The sequence below is a fragment of the Zootoca vivipara genome, chromosome 8, assembly GCF_965207765.1.
Source record: "Zootoca vivipara chromosome 8, rZooViv2.hap1.1, whole genome shotgun sequence".
In the NCBI taxonomy this organism is placed as follows: Eukaryota; Metazoa; Chordata; class Lepidosauria; order Squamata; family Lacertidae; genus Zootoca; species Zootoca vivipara.
Genome location: NC_142591.1, coordinates 47583036 through 47601031, shown reverse-complemented (window position 1 = coordinate 47601031; position 17996 = coordinate 47583036). Strand labels below are relative to the sequence as shown.

The 17996-nt window shown below is 45.1% G+C and overlaps 1 protein-coding gene across 2 annotated transcripts in view; it reads left to right on the top strand.

Moving 5' to 3' along the window:
* The first annotated feature begins 11356 nt into the window (after positions 1-11356).
* The window catches only part of NOL4 (nucleolar protein 4), a 130908-nt gene continuing 124268 nt past the window's right edge, over positions 11357-17996 (top strand). For both annotated transcript variants that reach the window (XM_060277846.2, XM_060277847.2), the window contains exon 1: positions 11357-13482. In XM_060277846.2, the coding sequence (XP_060133829.1) occupies positions 13195-13482 (288 nt within the window). In that variant the 5' untranslated portion in view covers positions 11357-13194. The remainder of the gene's footprint in view (positions 13483-17996) is intronic.

Genomic DNA, 17996 nt, shown 5'->3' with positions numbered 1-17996 from the left:
AGGGTCTTCTAGTCCAACCTCCTGCAATGCTGGAATCTCAGCTAAAGCATCCATAACAGATGGCCATCCAAACTCAGCTTTAAAACCTCCAAGGAAGGATAGTTCACTGTTTTCTGAGGTAGTCTGTTCCACTGTTGAACTGCTCTTACTGTCAGAAAGTTATTCCTGATGTTTATTCGGAATCTCCTTTCTTGTAACTTGAAGCCATTGGTTCGGGTCCTGCCCACCGGAGCAGAAGAAAACAAGCTTGCTCCATTTCCCATGTGATAGTCCTTAAGATATTTAAAGATGGCTATCATATCTCCTCTCAGTGTCCTTATTTCCAGGCTATTACCAGTACCCAGTTCCCTCAACCATTCCTCATAAAGCCCTCCTCTGCACATGTTCCAGCTTGTCAATAACCTTCTTAAATTGTGGTGCCCAAAACTGGACACAGTATTCCAGGTGTGGTCTGACCAGGGCAGAAGAGAATGGTACTCTTATTTCCCTTGATCTGGACACTATACTTCTGATGATGCAGCCTAGAATGGTATGTGAAATACCATTGTTCACAACAATGTTTTCCTTCAAAACTAAAAAAAGGCATGTTCCTCAGCAAATTAGTGAATATGAAGCTATTTCACTAATAATAAATAAATAAATACAGTTCACTAATAATAAATAAATACAGTTTCTCTTTAACTGTGAAATAGCCTCATATTCACTAATTTGCTGAGGAACATGCCTTTTTTTAGTTTTGAAGGAAAACATTGTTGTGAACAAAAATATAGCTAACTCTAAGAATTTTCAGCTGTGTAGCTGCTGTGAATTAAAGAAAAATAAGCTATGTCTATTTCTGTTCCTTTTTGGCATTATCATGTCATTACAATTAGTTTTATAGCATAGATTTTGAGACTGCTAGCAACACACAACATTAACCAAATGCTGCCCAGCCATTCATCATTACTGTAGTGTGGTTTTGACCTGCATGCACTACTTATAACATATTTACAACACATTTGTGTCTTGTTTCTTGCGCCACACTATTTTTTATTGCTGCTTTATTCACATGGAAGTATTTCAAGGTAGAGCAGTATGCTGGTAAATCTATTGTACTGTGAAAGCCATACCTGACCGAAATATTTATAGTATTTCTATCAGATATTCAGATATATGTGAGAGGTCAGGGAAAGCTAATCAATTAGGTCTAATCCTATCAAGTTTTAGTGGATAAAATGTAGGTACTGGGCATTATCTACTCTTCTATTGCACTGATAAACCTGCTGTATTAAATTGTGAAAACTAAATCCCAACCTTTTTCATATATCCACAATGCATGCCAGGTCAATGTGCTTATCCTATATCATAGCCTGGATGTTGCCCTGTTTCTTTGCCTGGCTTTCAGCAACAACACCTAGAGAGACCAAATGGAGTGACAACAGGACAATCAAAGGGACCCTGGCCAAAAGACTAGAAGCAGTAATAGCCTTCCAGCTGCCTAACCTCTCTTCTCATTACCTGGTGTGTCGATCTCCCACTCCCTCTGCCACTGTCATTCAGGATAACACCTCATTGCATCTGGTGCACTTCACTGTAGTCCATAATAGTTTATGCATTAATAAACCAAAGTTAGTCTTCAAGGTACCAAATGTCTCTTGGTCTTTGCTGCAACAAACTAACAAACTAACTTTCCTCTCTCTGGAAACTCTTAATTGTGGCATCCAAGCACATTACAAACTAGGCAAGAGCGGGGAAGCACTGCACCAAATAACCCAAACCCCAAGGGACCAAAATGGAAAGAAACTGCTGAATGGTGTTATCTAGAGATTTGGAGTACAATGGAAGCAATAAGCAGACAACATATAACTCCACCTCTCTTTTTATCTCAGTGGATATTTCATAGGGGTGCTGGACAGGTACCTAATTTTAACAATGAATTGAATGAATGCTAATAAACTGAGGATTAATCCAGATAAGGCAGAGAAACTATTTTTGTGCATGGGGGTGGGAGTTCATCAGTTGGAATAAGTGGTGTTGAATCAATACTGGAAGGTATCCATCGTGGCTGCAGGTAGGCCCAGCAAGGCATGTTGCAGCTGTGGGAAAGCTTGGCAGAGCCCGTTGCGGCCACAGGTAGACCTGACAGGCCTGTCATGGCCATGGGAAGGCCAAATGAGCCGCAGAATATTGAGGGGGGCTGGCCCCCTGCATGACAATTTGGGGGGGCTCATGCGCTTACCCCCCTAGATGGTGCACCTGGTGTGTATGTTACTTTGCTATGGGATTCCTCATTTATTTAGTTTTCTTCAATGGAATGGTTGCTGTTTAATGGGATGTAATTTTGTGTTTTAAACTTTGTATTTGTGATTTTGTATGTGGTAGCTTACCTTGAAGCTCTGGCACAGGTGACACACGCATCTGATAAAATGAAGATACAATAAAGGTCACAATTTTCTGAATTTCTGACATTTTCCATGGGCTTCCTAAAACTGCTTTAACACTCATCATGTTTCTGATATTTACCATTCCATAAACAGTGTTCTACCTGTTTTATAATCCTTCCCCATAGTTTATACATGGAATGATCAGATGATCTACTTTTGAAGGCATTACAGGTATTGCAATGAATGGCAAAGCTCATGTATCTTTGACCTAACGTTGTTTAAATTCAGCTGCTGAGAAAATGTTACCACAGTGCATTTGATATGCTGCAATTGAATTAGATATGCTGCAATCTTCATACTGAAGATGAAGAATGCATTTCTTTTTAAACCATACTTCATGTTCTACAGAAGATTATTTAAAAAAGAAGAAGGAAAAGGACCCCGGACAGTTAAGTCCAGTCAAAGGCAACTGTGGGGTTGCAACACTCATCTCTCTTTTCAGGCTGAGGGAGCCGTCGTTTGTCCACAGACAGCTTTCCGGGTCATGTGGCCAGCATGACTAAACCACTTCTGGTGCAACGGGACACCGTGACAGAAACCAGAGCGCACAGAAACACCATTTACCTTCATGCTGCAGTGCTACCTATTTATCTTACTTGCACTGCTGTGCTTTTGAACTGCTAGGTGGGCAGAAGCTGGGACAGAGCAACCATGCAGATTCAAATCGCCGACCTTCGGATCAGCAAGCCCAAGAGGCTCAGTGGTTTAGACCACAGCACCACCCACTCCCACACAGAAGATTGTAATGCTAGTCAAAAGGGATGGATGAACTGGACATTAGGAAATGATGCTCAGCAGTAAAACTTAAGTCTGGTGGCTTAAATTCTTATACCTAGAACCTAAACAAGTTTTGTTGGAAGGAAATGCCATTGATTTCGGTAGAATTTTATTTCTAATACAATCTAGTTAGTTATAACTGTTGCTTTCTTATCTGTAGAAATGGAGGAAAGTAGGTGAGATGATGATGATGATGATGCACTTTCAGGTGTCTTAAGTACTTCACATGTATGATCTAGTTGTACTTCTAAAACAACCTTGTAAGGTAAATCAGTATTATTCCACCTACAGTGGTACCTCATGTTGTGTACTGGGTCCATTCTGGAGCCCTGTACGCAACATGAGCAGTACGCAACATGAAGTGTCATGTTTGCGCATGTGTGCAGTGCGATTTGGTGCTTCGCATGCGCATGACGTCATTCATCGCAGCCGCACATGCACAAACCGCTGAACCCGGAAGCAACCCATTCCACGTACTTCCGGGTTCGACATGTATGTATCCCGTGTCGTACGCAACCCGCAGCATTCATAACAAGAGGTATGACTGTATTGAACATGTGGGGCAGGGACTGAAGTTGATATACATGGCTTGTCTGAAGTTATTGAGTGAGTTCATGGCAGACATGTGATTCAAGCCAAGAACATAATGATTTATTTAAGTATTTTAGTCACTAAGCTTTCATAAACAAAAGACATTGAGTAGGAGTAATGCAACTGCATTACAACACCTTTTACCACATTTACTTTTTCTGTGATAATCTGGAATAATATAGGAATAAGCCTTACAACAAAATAATGGTAAAAGACCTTAGCTGCTTGTTTTTCTCACTTGGATTAACTTCTGCCATTGGCAAGTCCTTATCAATAATGAAAACAGCATTCCAGGATAGGCCATCTCAAAACTTATATCTGGCTACTATATTCCTCCCCACTCAAAGTAGCATTGCTCTGCTGTTCAATTTTGAAATGGATCATAGTGGCCATGAATACAGCATCACTCATAGATATAATCTTCCTGTTTTCCTCCCCCCCCCATTCTGTGACCTCACACCTGTGTCAAACATAAAATGATGATATCACTGTGATGTAACAGTGCTGAGAAGCTTCCAGTTAGAAATCATTCTTGGTAACAGTTCCATCAAGACACTGTAGATTGGCAGCCAAATCTATTTTGTGGCTATAAAAATCGCATCGTACTAACAGTGGTTGAAATGGTACCTTATTTACGGAGAAATACATTTCAAGTGGTGTGTGGCACCACACTTTCTAGAAAACAAAGAAGGATTAACTTTCTGTTTCACTGGAAGGTGCAGGATAGAGAGAATAATTGCTTCAGTCGCATGCGAAAGAATGCAGCTCTTCCAGAGAAATGTGACACTCAATTGGATGGTAATTATAACTTAATAATTTTTCTCTTGTTGAGTACATTTGCCCTGACTCTGTATTTTCCCTTCTGATTCTTTAGGTTGCTGACTTTGCAGCTGAAATTACAATAAAAGTGTTCCCAGACCAATCTAAAATTCATGTAGGCCAACTTTGTATGTTATGTACCGGTAGTAATTTTCATTTTAGCTGAATATAATTACAGTGGTGTTAGAGGGGAGGAAACACATGGCTCCTATTTTTAGGAGTTTTGCATAACCTCTACTTTGACCTTCAGAATCCACAAGGGGTGGACAACAACAAAACATGATGCATGCCTGTATAAAATAAAGGATAATACCAAGAACAAAATGCCTGCTCTATCTTGGGTGTTACTTCATATGCAAAAGATACTGATCACTCTACATGCAAGTCAATAGAATATGATACATCCACATAAGGAAATGGGAGAGAAATGGAGCAAAGACAGTGGAGGAAGAGCCACAGATATAATGACCTTCCACCATCACCACCCCTTATGATCCTTGACTTGTCTCTCAGCTAGCTTCTGTGGGACATTCTTACAGTCAAACCAACAATTCATGTTTTGCCAAATAGGCAGCTGAAGGGGCTGAGGCTCACAGAGCTTACCAGAAAAAAAATTGATAGACAGAACTCTGTGAGATCACTTCCTTTGTCTGCCTTGGGAGGAAGCTGTAACACTACATACTTTCTGCCTGCCTGAACATCTCTCTTTTTCCTCATCATGCCTCCAAGCTGACCACATGTGCATGTTTGAGCTCTGCAATTTGAACTTAGATGTTATACTTTTGTAACTTGTAGTAATTATGAACCTGCCTTCATTTTGTTACTATAACTGCTGCTTCCAGACTGTCCTAGATTACATAAGTAAATGTTACTTTTACTTCTTCACAAAACAAAGTGGGTGTGGTTGTTATTTTTAAGGAGGAGAAAAGGGGTAAAACCCAGCCTGCCTTAAAGCACCCTGAATTATTGTTTCTAGAAGGAAAAAACTTCCAGGTTTAAAGATGCAGAGGATGGTACTCTGCTGAACTTACTCCTGTGAGCAAAGAAGTATAATAACTAAATAATATATCCTCTCCCAGGGACCCAGGTGGCGCTGTGGTTAAACCACTGAGCCTAGGGCTTGCTGATCAGAAGGTCGGCGGTTCGAATCCCTGTGACGGGGTGAGCTCCTGTTGTTTGGTCCCAGCTCCTGCCAACCTAGCAGTTCGAAAGCACGTCAAAATGCAAGTAGATAAATAGGAACCGCTACAGCGGGAAGGTAAACGGCGTTTCCATGTGCTGCTCTGGTTCGCCAGAAGCAGCTTTGTCATGCTGGCCACATGACCTGGAAGCTGTCTTCGGACAAACGCCGGCTCCCTCGGCCAATAATGCGAGATGAGCGCGCAACCCCAGAGTCGGTCACGACTGGACCTAATGGTCAGGGGTCCCTTTACCCTTTACCTTTATATCCTCTCCTAGTGCCTACGGCCTCTAGAATATTGTCTGGATTCTACAGTGTAATTGTTGAAGCTCAGATCTTGTCAGATGTAGCTGCAGCACATATATTTAGTTTGAAAAAAAACAGGGCCTAACTACTGCATATTTAATTATGTTAAATACCATGCCTCTCCAAAAGGAAGCAATGATAGCTCCAGCAAGCAAGGAGCCCATTTCTTTCCAGCTGGCTTTCCTCAACCAGAATGGGCAAGATTCCATGGCACAACTGGCCACTCACTTCCTGCCAAATGTGATCTCTGCATTAGCTGATGGCTTAATGATCTATCCTCACTACATCACAGACTAGCAAAATCTTTTTATAGCATCCCTATGGAGGGAGAGGACCAGTGCAGCTGAAACAGAGGATTGTCAATCTCTTTCCCTCTTATTGGCCTTAAATACAAGGAGTTGGGGATGGTACCTCACTATGTGAATGCAACCATGGCTAAACAGCTTTCCTGAATTGGAAATTTCTGTCAATTCTTAATGAGAAACAAAAAATTTAAAAGTTTTTGCCACTCCATTGATAGTCATTCTTCAGTTATCTCTACTCTTCTTTTGCACAAGGCTTCTGTGACTTTCCTGGTTACAGAATGTAGAAGACAACCACACAGATCATGGTACTTAAATGAAAAATCAGACTATAATGTTTATTTATAATAGCAACACATTGACTACTGATCCTGAACAGAAATCCTCAAAATTATGAGCTCTCCAAGGTTCCTATGTTGAATTTAAAGAATAGAATGTGAACTGAAACTGTATCAAACCTTTATTTGTTCCCAAACTGGAAAATAACAAAACACACTCTTTTTGAAAAACTTATATTAAAATGTGAGTGCATTTATACCCAGCTTTTCAGCCCTAGAAAAGGGCACCAAAGTGGCTTACAAAAAAAATATAATTACACAATTGAAATACAATAATTAACAAAACCACTAAGCAAAAGCTAAACAAGACCACTAAAAATACATCCAACCAACAGGAGGACAAAAGTAATTTTGTTTATTTTAAAGTTTTTCTTGAATGCAACTTTTTGTCAAATTACTAAGGTTCAGTAAGAATAACTGAAGAATAAGGTTCAGTAAGAGAGAGGGGGGGGGGAGAGGGAGAGAGAGCGCGCAATTTTAGTGGTCCGTTCAGTCACAAAGCAGAATGAATCATAAACATACAAAAAGGAAATCTGGGAAGATTTTTGATTAGGCTGTCTGCTAAGTGACTGATTAAATTTAAATAAATAAATATACAAAGCCTCCAAGCCCTTTTGATGATGTCTTGAAGTGTGAGAATTTAGGGGGGGAAAGCTACCACATTGTTAGAATAAAAGGTAATTTTAATGCCCTATTCCAGTATAACACCTGCACCAAAATAATAATAAATAAATGTGTTTTCATGCTTTACCATGATTAAAAAATATTTCTTTAAAAGTGAGCAGTTACAGAGAGGCTGTATTTATGCTGCAGAATCCCAGACAATATGAATTAAACCATCAAATGTTAAAGTTCTGAAGGAGATCATAGATCCAGGAAAGCAACAAAGAAATCTTGAAGAGAGGATCATGTATGCATGAGCTAGATAATGAGTTTGCTTTTTAAATTTTGTATGTTTTCACAGCACATTTCATTTTTTAATATCGAGTAATAATCTGGAATCAACAAAACATTTCTCAATATTCCCTGTTCATTTTACTCCCCACTTCCTATGTACCAATATCTTGTATAAGTTGTAGGCTTTCCTGATTACTGTGTTTAATAATGTGATAATAAGATAATAATGAAGTATCATCATATTCGAAATCAAAATTTTATTTGCTCATTAGCCAATCAGGCCATTCACATACACAGACAATAAACTTAACAAAATAAATGCATACAAAATACATTAAATCTTACAAAACTATAATTAAAATTTATACCACTACAATAACTCTTTGACTTATATTAACATATATTATTATATGAAATGGTCAGTGATTTGGGTATCATAATATTAATCACTGAATCCATATTACCTGTAGGTATGGTGAGACTGTGTCTCTCACCTGGCCTCCAATCAGCTGAGTCAAAAGCATGCCAGAATGGAGAGGAAGAGAGGTATAGTGTTGAGAATGACAAAAATGCAAAACACACCGAGACGATCTGGCACTCCTGCCAGTGTGTTTGCACCACACTGACCTCACCACCATGCCCCTCTCCAACTCCATCCTGCTGTGCTGCTGCAGCTCATGTGGATGGAGGTCAGGTGAGGGCTGCAGCCATCTGCTGCTGTGGTGGACAGTGGGGTGACTAGGGAAATGAATTTTACTATTCTGGCATCTGAAATATGAAATATTCACCACATGGAGGTTCAGCTGGAGTGTTCATGGATTTGTTTTGGCACTAAGTGAAGACCTTCTTATTTTCCTTGGGCCTTTTAAATGTACGATTTATCTGCTGTGTCTTATTTGTGCTGTCCTCTTATGCTGATGATACTTTATATGAAGATTCTTATGTTGCGATTATTTTAAATTTTTATTGTAAGTGGCCTCATATTTTTTAAAGGACAAGACATAGTTCAGAGGTGAGCAACCTGCAGCCCTAGCTTTAATAATTTTGAGTAGGTGGGGGGGGGAGCCCAGTAGAAAGGAGGGTATGGGACAAAAAGCAGAGAGAAAAGTTGAACTTGATGCATTGATGGAAAGAGGAGCCTGTGGGGGAACCTCCTGCAAGAAATCAGTTCAGACAACTGGCAAGAAGAATCTGTCCCTCCCCTGGCAGCTGATTGGGTGGGGAGAGGGGAGAGAGGAGAGCGGGAAGGAGCTGGAAGAAAGAGAGATTCTCTTCACTTTGGGCTATGGTCCCACCCACTGCTGGTATGCAGACCCTGATGAACCTCTTAGGGACGGTGGCCACCATGGTAAAAATGTTTTAAATAAATATGGAAATGAGCATCTAATATTAATATTTTTCCTGCATGAACCTGACCAGGTGTGTCAAACTGGCCACTGAACTAAATCCAGGCTGGAACATCTTCAGCCACTGATGAAGCTGGTAAGTACATAAAAGTGGCATATAGCCCATACTTTTAAATACAGAGCTGAGTGTGGCCCAGTGGACAATGATGATTATGACCTGGGATCAAATCCTGACTTCGGTCATGACCTTACCAAATGATCCTTGGGAAGTCAGGTAAGATTTTAGTACGTGATGTTGTGTTTTTACTGAGGCAACCCAGTCAGATGGGTAGCATCATCATCATCATCATAATTTTATTATTGTTTTGGGGTGTGGGTGGTGCTGTGATCTAACCCACTGAGCCTAGGGCTTGCCAATCGGAAGGTCGGCAGTTTGCTCGGTCCCAGCTCCTGCCAACCTAGCAGTTCGAAAGCACATCAAAGTGCAAGTAGATAAATAGGTACTGCTCTGGCAGGGAGGTAAACGGCTGTTTGCTGCTCTGGTTTTACCAGAAGCGGCTTAGTCAAGTTGGCACATGACCCGGAAAAACTGTCTGCGGACATACACTGGCTCCCTCGGCCAGTAAAGCGAGATGAGTACCGCAACCCCAGAGTCGTTTGCAACTGGACTTAACTGTCAGGGGTCCTTTACCGTTACCTTTTACGTGGTCATCATCTGAACACTAAGCCAAACGTGTTGTTGTTCTCACAAAGCATATTGAGCTCTAGGGCTTTCCACATCCTCATTGAGTAGCTTTGCCTCACATTTTCTCCCCTACAAAAATAATTTTCATCTTAGGCATGAAGTGTCCCAAATGGATACTGAAGAGTCCCACTGATACCAGAAGAATTTACCTGTGAGGAAAATGTCCATAGTTTTTGGTTGCATGGGGAAGCTCCTTCCTAGTGCAAGAATTGCAGCTCTAAACAGCTTATGGCAGGGGTCTCCAAACTAAGGCCCGGGAGCCGGATGCGGCCCAATCGCCTTCTAAATCCGGCCTGCGGATGGTCCGGGAATCAGCATGTTTTTACATGAGTGGAATGTGTCCTTTTATTTAAAATGCATCTCTGGGTTATTTGTGGGGCATAGGAATTCGTTCATTTTTTTTAAAAAAAAATAGTCCGGCCCCCCACAAGGTCTGAGGGACAGTGGACTGGCCCCCTGCTGAAAAAGTTTGCTGACCCCTGGCTTATGGGAAAGGCAGGAACTGAACTCTCTCTGGAGTTCCCTCCTCGCACTTACCAGGTGAGCAACATCCTTATACCAGAAGGGACATCTTAATGGAGACCTCCCCACAACACACATCCGGTGGCATTTCCCCCCACTGTCAACAGCAAGTGTGCATTGGCTCTTGGAGAAAGATAACTGAGCACGGGTCCATTTGAAGGCAAGACTGGTCCACGTGCTTTGTTTTGCAACCGCGGTAGCGGCGGCGGCAGCCCTCCATTGCCTGCGGGCCACAGAGGGGTCCACGGGGGCCAGATTTCCGTCAGATGCATCGTCTTGTCCCCCCCTCTCAGTCATCAACGACAACAAAAGTGGCAAGGAGGAGGAGGTGGACGGCGGAGCAGCGGAGCTGAGAGCTTGCAGGTTGCTAAGGGGGCGGCTGCGGCTGCGGGAGGAGCCGTGCAAGTTAACAAGAATCCACTCGGGACTCTTGGCCCACCAGACTCCGAGTGGGGGGAGCTGCCCCCTACACACACACACACACACACCGTCAGTCTCCTGCAGCTGGCCCTCTCGCTCATTTGTTGCTCCAATAAGCAATAATTAGGTCCTAAGCTAATGACGTGTCAGCTGATCTGATGGGAGGGAGGTGGAAGGTGTGGGGGACTTAGGGGAGAGAGAGAGAGAGAGAGAGGGAGGCTAAGCTAGGCTAGACCAGGAGAAATCTCCATGGAAACGCTCCCCTCGCACGCCCCTCCCCCTTCCCCCCACCTGGCTGTGGCAGGGAGGGTGGTGGAGCGGCCGCCTCCTCCTCCCGCCGCCTCCCCTGCGCCACCTTGCCGCCCGCTGCTCGGGCCAGCCCCGCTTGCCTGCCTGCCCGGCGCTCTCCAACCTGCCGCCGCCCGTCCGCAGCATGCGCGCGGCCCGGCATCCCTAAATGGGACAATTCTGTCCGTCACGTCGCCGCTCCGCCGTCTCCACAGAAACTTTTGTCCCGCTGGCCAATCAGCGGAGGGCGGCCAAGGGGAGGGGAGGCGGGGAGCCGACGCGGGAGAGAGGGCTTCCGCGAGGAGCTTTTGCTCGCGCTCGGCTCGCGCTGCCGGCTGTCAGTCCCGGTTGCTGCGCCGCGAGACCTTCTAGTAGAGCCGCTGAGCAGAGAGAGCGGCTGGCAGAGAGGGAGGCGGGGGAGGGAGAGAGAGACTGAGGGAGCGAGCGGGGTGGGGGGAGGGGGGAAGAGGAGGAGGAGGGAGAGGCAGGCGGGCACTGTCCATTTCGCAAGTGCCTGCCTGGGACAAGGCTGAGGCGCGGCGCGCGCGCAAGGTGCCAGGCGGCCCATTCATTTCCCTCACGGCGCCTTTCGGATGAAGGGAGAGCCGTGGAGAGGGGAGGCAGAGCCGTTCAGTGCCTTCCCCTCACCCCCCACGGCAACGAGCCATAGGAGGGTCTGAGAAAGGGAGCTGGGATTGGCGTGTGAGGTGACCAGAGAGAGAGAGAGAGAGGAGCCAGGACTGGACGGGTCCGGGAGCCATGAGAGAGAAGACGCGCGCAGAGAGACAGAGTGGGAGTGTGTCTGGGCTCGCGCGGCGGAGAGGAGGAGGCGGAGGCGGAGGAGGGGAACTCCCTTTCCCGGGCGGCGAATAGGTGTCGGATGGAGCAGCTGCCGCCTGCCTTCGCCAGCTCGGAGGGTCGTCGTCGCGAGGCGCTGGCAACTGGGCTCCCGAGGAGGAGTGGGGGCTCGGCGGCGCGGCCCAGAGGCGGCGCGGGTTTCAAGGGGTAACGGAAACTGGGGCCAAGACAGGGACAATAATCGAGGCTGCTCCGAGCAGGGAGGGAAGCAGGCGGCGGCGAGGAAACGGGCGGCGCTGGTTCTCCATCAAGCATCCGGACGCCAAACTTCCTCGAACGCCTCGCAGCCGGTGGAGACCACCAGATACCTTCGGCTGGACGAGTCGCTAAATGGGCGAAAAACCGTTTTTACATGCGCAACCCCACCGACGGCCGCCATCCGCTGGCCAACATCCTCCCAGGACTCAGCTCTCCCTCCTTTGGTCCCAAGCCTAATTTTTGTACCTTCAGAAGGGTCGAGGTTGTTATCATCATTATTCTTTTACTCGGTTTAGTGGGATTCCACCCCCACCCCCCAAAATAGCTAAATAAAGCCTGTGAGGAGGATCTGTCAAGATTTCACTCCGTGATGCACCCTGGATTTGTTAGGCAGCAAAGAACTTTCTATCCCACCAACAGCTTCCCATCCAAAGCATGGAGCCCTAAGATGGAATAAAGGAGAACAGAAGAAGAGAGACCCATTTGCCCTTCAGCGTTTTCCTCCATCCTGCGTGGAGAGGCTGCTTGTGGGAGAAGCAGGGTCCTCCCGGACAGACACAGGAAGGCAGCCCAGGGTTGGCTGGCTGGGGTGGAGGGTGGGCTTTTCTCTCTGCCCCCCCTCCCTCCAACCTGCACCATCCAGGCTGAAGCGGATGCCCGGGAGAGAAGAATCCGACTCCATGATCTGTCCTTTCGCTCTCTCTTTCCGTTTTTCTTCGCGCAGCTAGGGTCCATGTCTTCAGGGCCATAAAGGCGCAACCCTCGGGGGTGGGGGGAGAGGCGTTGCTGGAGACGCTGGGATAGTCCTGCCGGCCACAAGATTAAAGGGACGGATCACGTACTGGGGAAGGAAGGAGAAGCAAGACCTGGTCGTCTAGTGGATGTGGGGAGGAGGGGTGGCGGTTGGGATGATCAAGTTGAAAAATGATCAGGACTGCTGAGCCACTCTGGAATTGATCGCCCAGCCCCTCATCCACCCCGATCGCTCCTCCAGCAAAGAAAGGGGGGAGGAGACCCCCCCCAGCAGACGCACACGCACACCCCAACCACCCCCACCCCTCAGCCCTCTCTAGGGTGTGATTGTCGCGGGACCTCCTCCTCCTGGTTGCATCTTCCTCCTCCATGAGCCCGGGGTGAACAGGTGCCCCGGTCCGCTTTGGGGGTGTGTGTCTCGCCGGGGGACGATGGAGAGCGGCGACCGGGACATGTACCGCCAGTTCCAGGACTGGTGCCTCCGGACTTACGGGGACTCTGGCAAAACCAAGACGGTGACCCGCAAGAAATATGAGCGGATTGTCCAGCTGCTGAACGGCTCCGAGAGCAGCTCCACGGATAACGCCAAATTCAAATTCTGGGTCAAATCCAAAGGCTTCCAGCTCGGCCATCCGGACGAGGTCAGCGGGGCTGGCGCTGGTGGTGGCGGCGGAGGCGGAGGAGGGAAGCAAGTGCTTTACGTGCCGGTCAAGACCACGGTGAGTCGAGAAATTGCCTGCCTTGTTTGGGAGTCGCACCGGGGAGGGAGAGTGGCTAGGAGCAGCAGCTGCTGCCGCCACATCGCGGCCACCCGTGGGCTCCGGCTGCTCGCCTCCCTCCGCCCCCTCCTCCTTCCAATCGCCTCCTCCCCCCGCCCCCCCATCTCAAGCCAGCGTTGCCTTTGCCTGGCACCTTCTGCACGGCTCTGGGCTTTGTGCGCCTCCCTTCCCTTTCCCTGCACGGCCAACGCACCAAGCACACCCTGAGCGCGATCGCCCTCCTGCCTTTCCCTTGCCATGATCTCCTTTCTGTAGTTGTTGGGGGCGGCCTCTTCCCTTCGCCTCCCGGGGCTGAGAGGGGGCGTCGTGGGGATGGGGGCTGCTGGTGGGGGCGGCGGCGTGTCCTACGCCTCCGCGCTCCCCATCTCAGACGAGTTCGGAGCGAGAAAGCACCGCGGGTCCTTCTTGGCACAAAGCGGGGCGGCCCTTGGCTTGGGGCTTTCCCCGGGATAGCAGCTTGTGTTTTTTCCCTTCATTGTTAGCCCATATCCCTCTGAGCATCAGGGAGATGTGCTCGGCTCACTGCAGAAAGCGGAGGGCAGGGGGGGGGTCAACAAAAGAGCTGTAGGCTTTTGCACATGACTAAATGGGGGAATTGGTTGGTCTCTCCCCCCCCCCCACCCTCCACGCTTGTTCAAGTCTCACTTGATTCCAGCCCAGAAGTATTGTGAGCCTTCCAGAGGTTGGAGGCTGAAAAGCTAGCTGCAGATCTCACAGCAGAAGTGCTATTATGCTAGGTTGTGGTAGTAGTGGTGGCGGCAGGAGCAACAGAATTTCCTGGTTCAGAAGATGGGAACTGTTGGTTACAAGTAGGTTTGCATTCTCCTCTCCTTCCTTTAGTTTTTCTTGATTTCCAAGCTTTACCTTTTACTCTGGTTTGTGGAAGTGTGTGCAATAGCAAAAACCTTGCCTTTGGCATTTGGAGTTGATGAAATACATTTTTGGTTGTTGGACTAAGAAAAAGTGTCCTGCCTCTCCCTTTTTTTTTTGACACAGTGAAAGATTTTATATGTAGAATGTATTTAAGATGTGGCTGTAGAATGCTAGGATTCCATGTGCTTTATAAAATCACCAGCAGCAAATCAAGATACAGTATTTGTATGCCAGTGGCCATGAATGAAATAAGTATGAAATAATACTAAATAACTGTCTGAAAGTAATGGGAAATAATTTATACTGTGTTTATTATTTTATGGTTTCAGGATTTCAGCTACCTATTGGGATTACTTTGTAAAAGTTTTGTACCTTTGGATACTCCACTGAGCACTCCTGCATAAATCCATTTATTTCAAAAGTGGATTTTCTCCACTATAAGCCTGTATCCAAACTATTTACTATGGTTCAAGTACCTAATTCCATAAAAATAAAGTATAACCAAATTTCAAGAAAAGCTCTACTAATATACTTTTGCATCTATGCTGATTAATTCAATTAATGCTGATTTACTGGAATGGAGTTGTGGGAAGCATCCTTTATGTCTCACAGCATCTTTCTTGGAAAGCTACAGGTAAACTCATGTTTGAAGGAAGATGGAATTTATGGATAACCTTAGAAAAATTAGTTAGAATAAAGCACTATTCTGTGACTTCATGGCTGTATTCCTATGCACAGTTATCTGGGAGTAAGTACCACTGAATTCAACAGAGTTTACTTCTGAGTAGACATATATAGGATTGCATTGTATAAATGACATACAACATCTGCATTTACTAAGTCCACATTTGTGCTGTTTCTAAAGGGTTTTGCATATCCCCACTCTTTTGGCTCCTGCTTCTGTCACAATTTGATGCCCATAATTTTTCTTGATATACTCACCCACTAAACATAGTTTCACCTAATCATTTGTCTGCTTGACTCAGAAAAGCACAGAACAATCCTATACTCAATCCTTTACTCAAGAGTTCAGTGAAACTTTCTCCCAGGTAAGTGTGTGTAGGTTTGCAGCAACAATGTTGGAAATGATCACCTCTACAACAGTGCAATAATGTGGGAACAAAACTATTAAAAGGCCCATCAAATTTCTATATTACATTAAATGGACCAAATCCAATGCAGGTTGGTATATGCCCATGCATGTCTGTGCACTGGACTATGCCCAGTACACACTACTCTGTACTATCAGTGGCACAATAGTTCAGTGTGTGGTTGGTGGTTTGAACCCACCCAGGGACAGCTGTGGAAAAGATTCCTGAATTGTGGGGGGTTGGGCTAGATGATCCTCAGGGTCCCTTCCAACTCCACAATTCTATGATTCAAATCTAACAGCATTCCTTGCATTGGTAAAATATTCAATCTTGAGTGCATGCAAATATTTAGTTTCCTAAATCTGCTCCATAACAGAAATTTCAAACAGCAGGCACAGATGTTACTGAATCATGATCACCTCAAACTTTATATATCCCCATTCACAAGGATGCATCAATCGTTTATGGACAATTTTAGACATTTAGTTTATGGACAATATTAGATTTTTTCTAATGTGCACTCAGTGGCTCGAAGTGGAATGGTTTCATTTCAAATTATGCCAGACTCAATAACATCCATTGGAAGAAGTGAGGTAGTTTGGAGGCAGCCTGAAAAGATGTGGGATAGCATCTTACTCCATTTGAAGCACTGGACATGCTGGATACATATCAATGGTTGACTTTGGAAGTGTTTTCACTTTCACTTTGCTATTAACATTTATGTGAAGTCATTCAAGTTTACTCACTGGCACCATGGACAGAAGCTTCACTCTGTTTCGTAGCATCTCATTCATCACAATATATCCAGTGGCCATAGAAGAGTTTAATCACATACTATCACTCCTTGTTAACTCTTCTGTCTGATTGCTGCATACACTTGACAATGTTGTCACATATATATCTGCTGCTACAGTGCACAGAGACAGTAACTTCCATACTATATAATCAAAAAACTTTTCCCACTACCAGAAAAGTCATTGTAGTGTACAGTATTTCCTTTTAAAAATCAAACACTATTGATAATTCTGGTCAGTACAGAATTAACAGATGTACAAAATAACATTTTTAACATCAAAGCAATTGGCTTGATGAAAAATTAATATGCAAACCACCTTCATTGTCCAGAATTATTCTCTCCTTGAAGCTTTAAGGTTTGTTGCTCAGCTTTGCTGTCAGGCAGAGAGATTTGCTCCTGAAGGTTCTGTAATCCACTGCTGCTGGTAATTAGACATCATTACTGCTGCATTAAAGGGAAAGAGAGAAGGGGAGAGGACAGGCTGGGGCTAATTAACTACTTGATTTTAATGAAAGAAAGAGAGACTGATAGCAGGTGGGAGTTTGCACCGGAACAGACCAGACAAGCAACACAGACTTCATTGAAGCAAGAATAACTTGCAGGCTTACAGTAGCAGTGCCCTTATCTGTTTATTAAATGGCATGGACAGCAAATGAAATACAAAGGCCTGAACATATATTATATCTAGTTTGCTGTTGCATGTTGGTGAACACCTCAGGCTCCCAGGGCCTCATTCAATTTAAACAGCATGCAGAGAAAGGGAATATTTAGCTTGTTGAATGCTGATTTAATTTATTTCAGTATCTCAGTCTTCTGGAGAGCAAAAGGAGCAAATCAGTCTCCCTGTTTTCACAGCCCTCTGTGGTGTAGGAGATGCACTCTTGGTCACCAGGCAACAACATCCTGCAATACGGCCATTTTAGGTCTACAGTGGGACAACACACAGTGGAGTATTTATATGTGCAGCTCAATGAATAATATACTGTACCACAGCTAACTCTTCCCACTGTTGTTCTTTTGTCATCTGCTCTCTTTCATTAAGCCCAAACTGCAGTTTATGAGAGCAGCGAAACGATGCCTAATCAAGAGGCTTTATTGAAAGCATAAGACAGAGAAATATGCCAAATGGCTGACAATAATTAGTTTAAAGTTTTAATACTTGATACTCACAGTCACTTAGCAACACATAACACTATCCTTAGTGTGGCTGGTGACTGAAATTCTACAGATAATTTTATGAACAGCTTCTATGAGATTTCTGACTAAATTAGTATATATGTTTGAAAATAAAAGTGGAAAGCATGAAAAACATCAGTAATGTTATATGGTAATGGTACAAATTATAGTATCCAGCTTGAAATCAAATGTTCTCATGTGTACAGAATGACGTGCCAAGGATGTGAATTCAGGTCTATGGTCTAGAGCAGGCATAGCCAAACTTGGCCCGCCAGCTGTTTTGGGACTACATCTCCCATCATCCCTAGCTAACAGGACCAGTGGTCAGGGATGATGGGAATTGTAGTCCCAAAACAGCTGGAGGGCCAAGTTTGGCCATTCCTCCTAGAGTTCAAACATTTGTGAATTAGTTAGGGGTAGGGCCACAAATCAGCAGTTAAGGATAAGCACTGAGGGCCAGGTGAAATACTACGGTATATGAAAGCAGACTGTGCTCTTGATCCCTATTTGACAGAAAT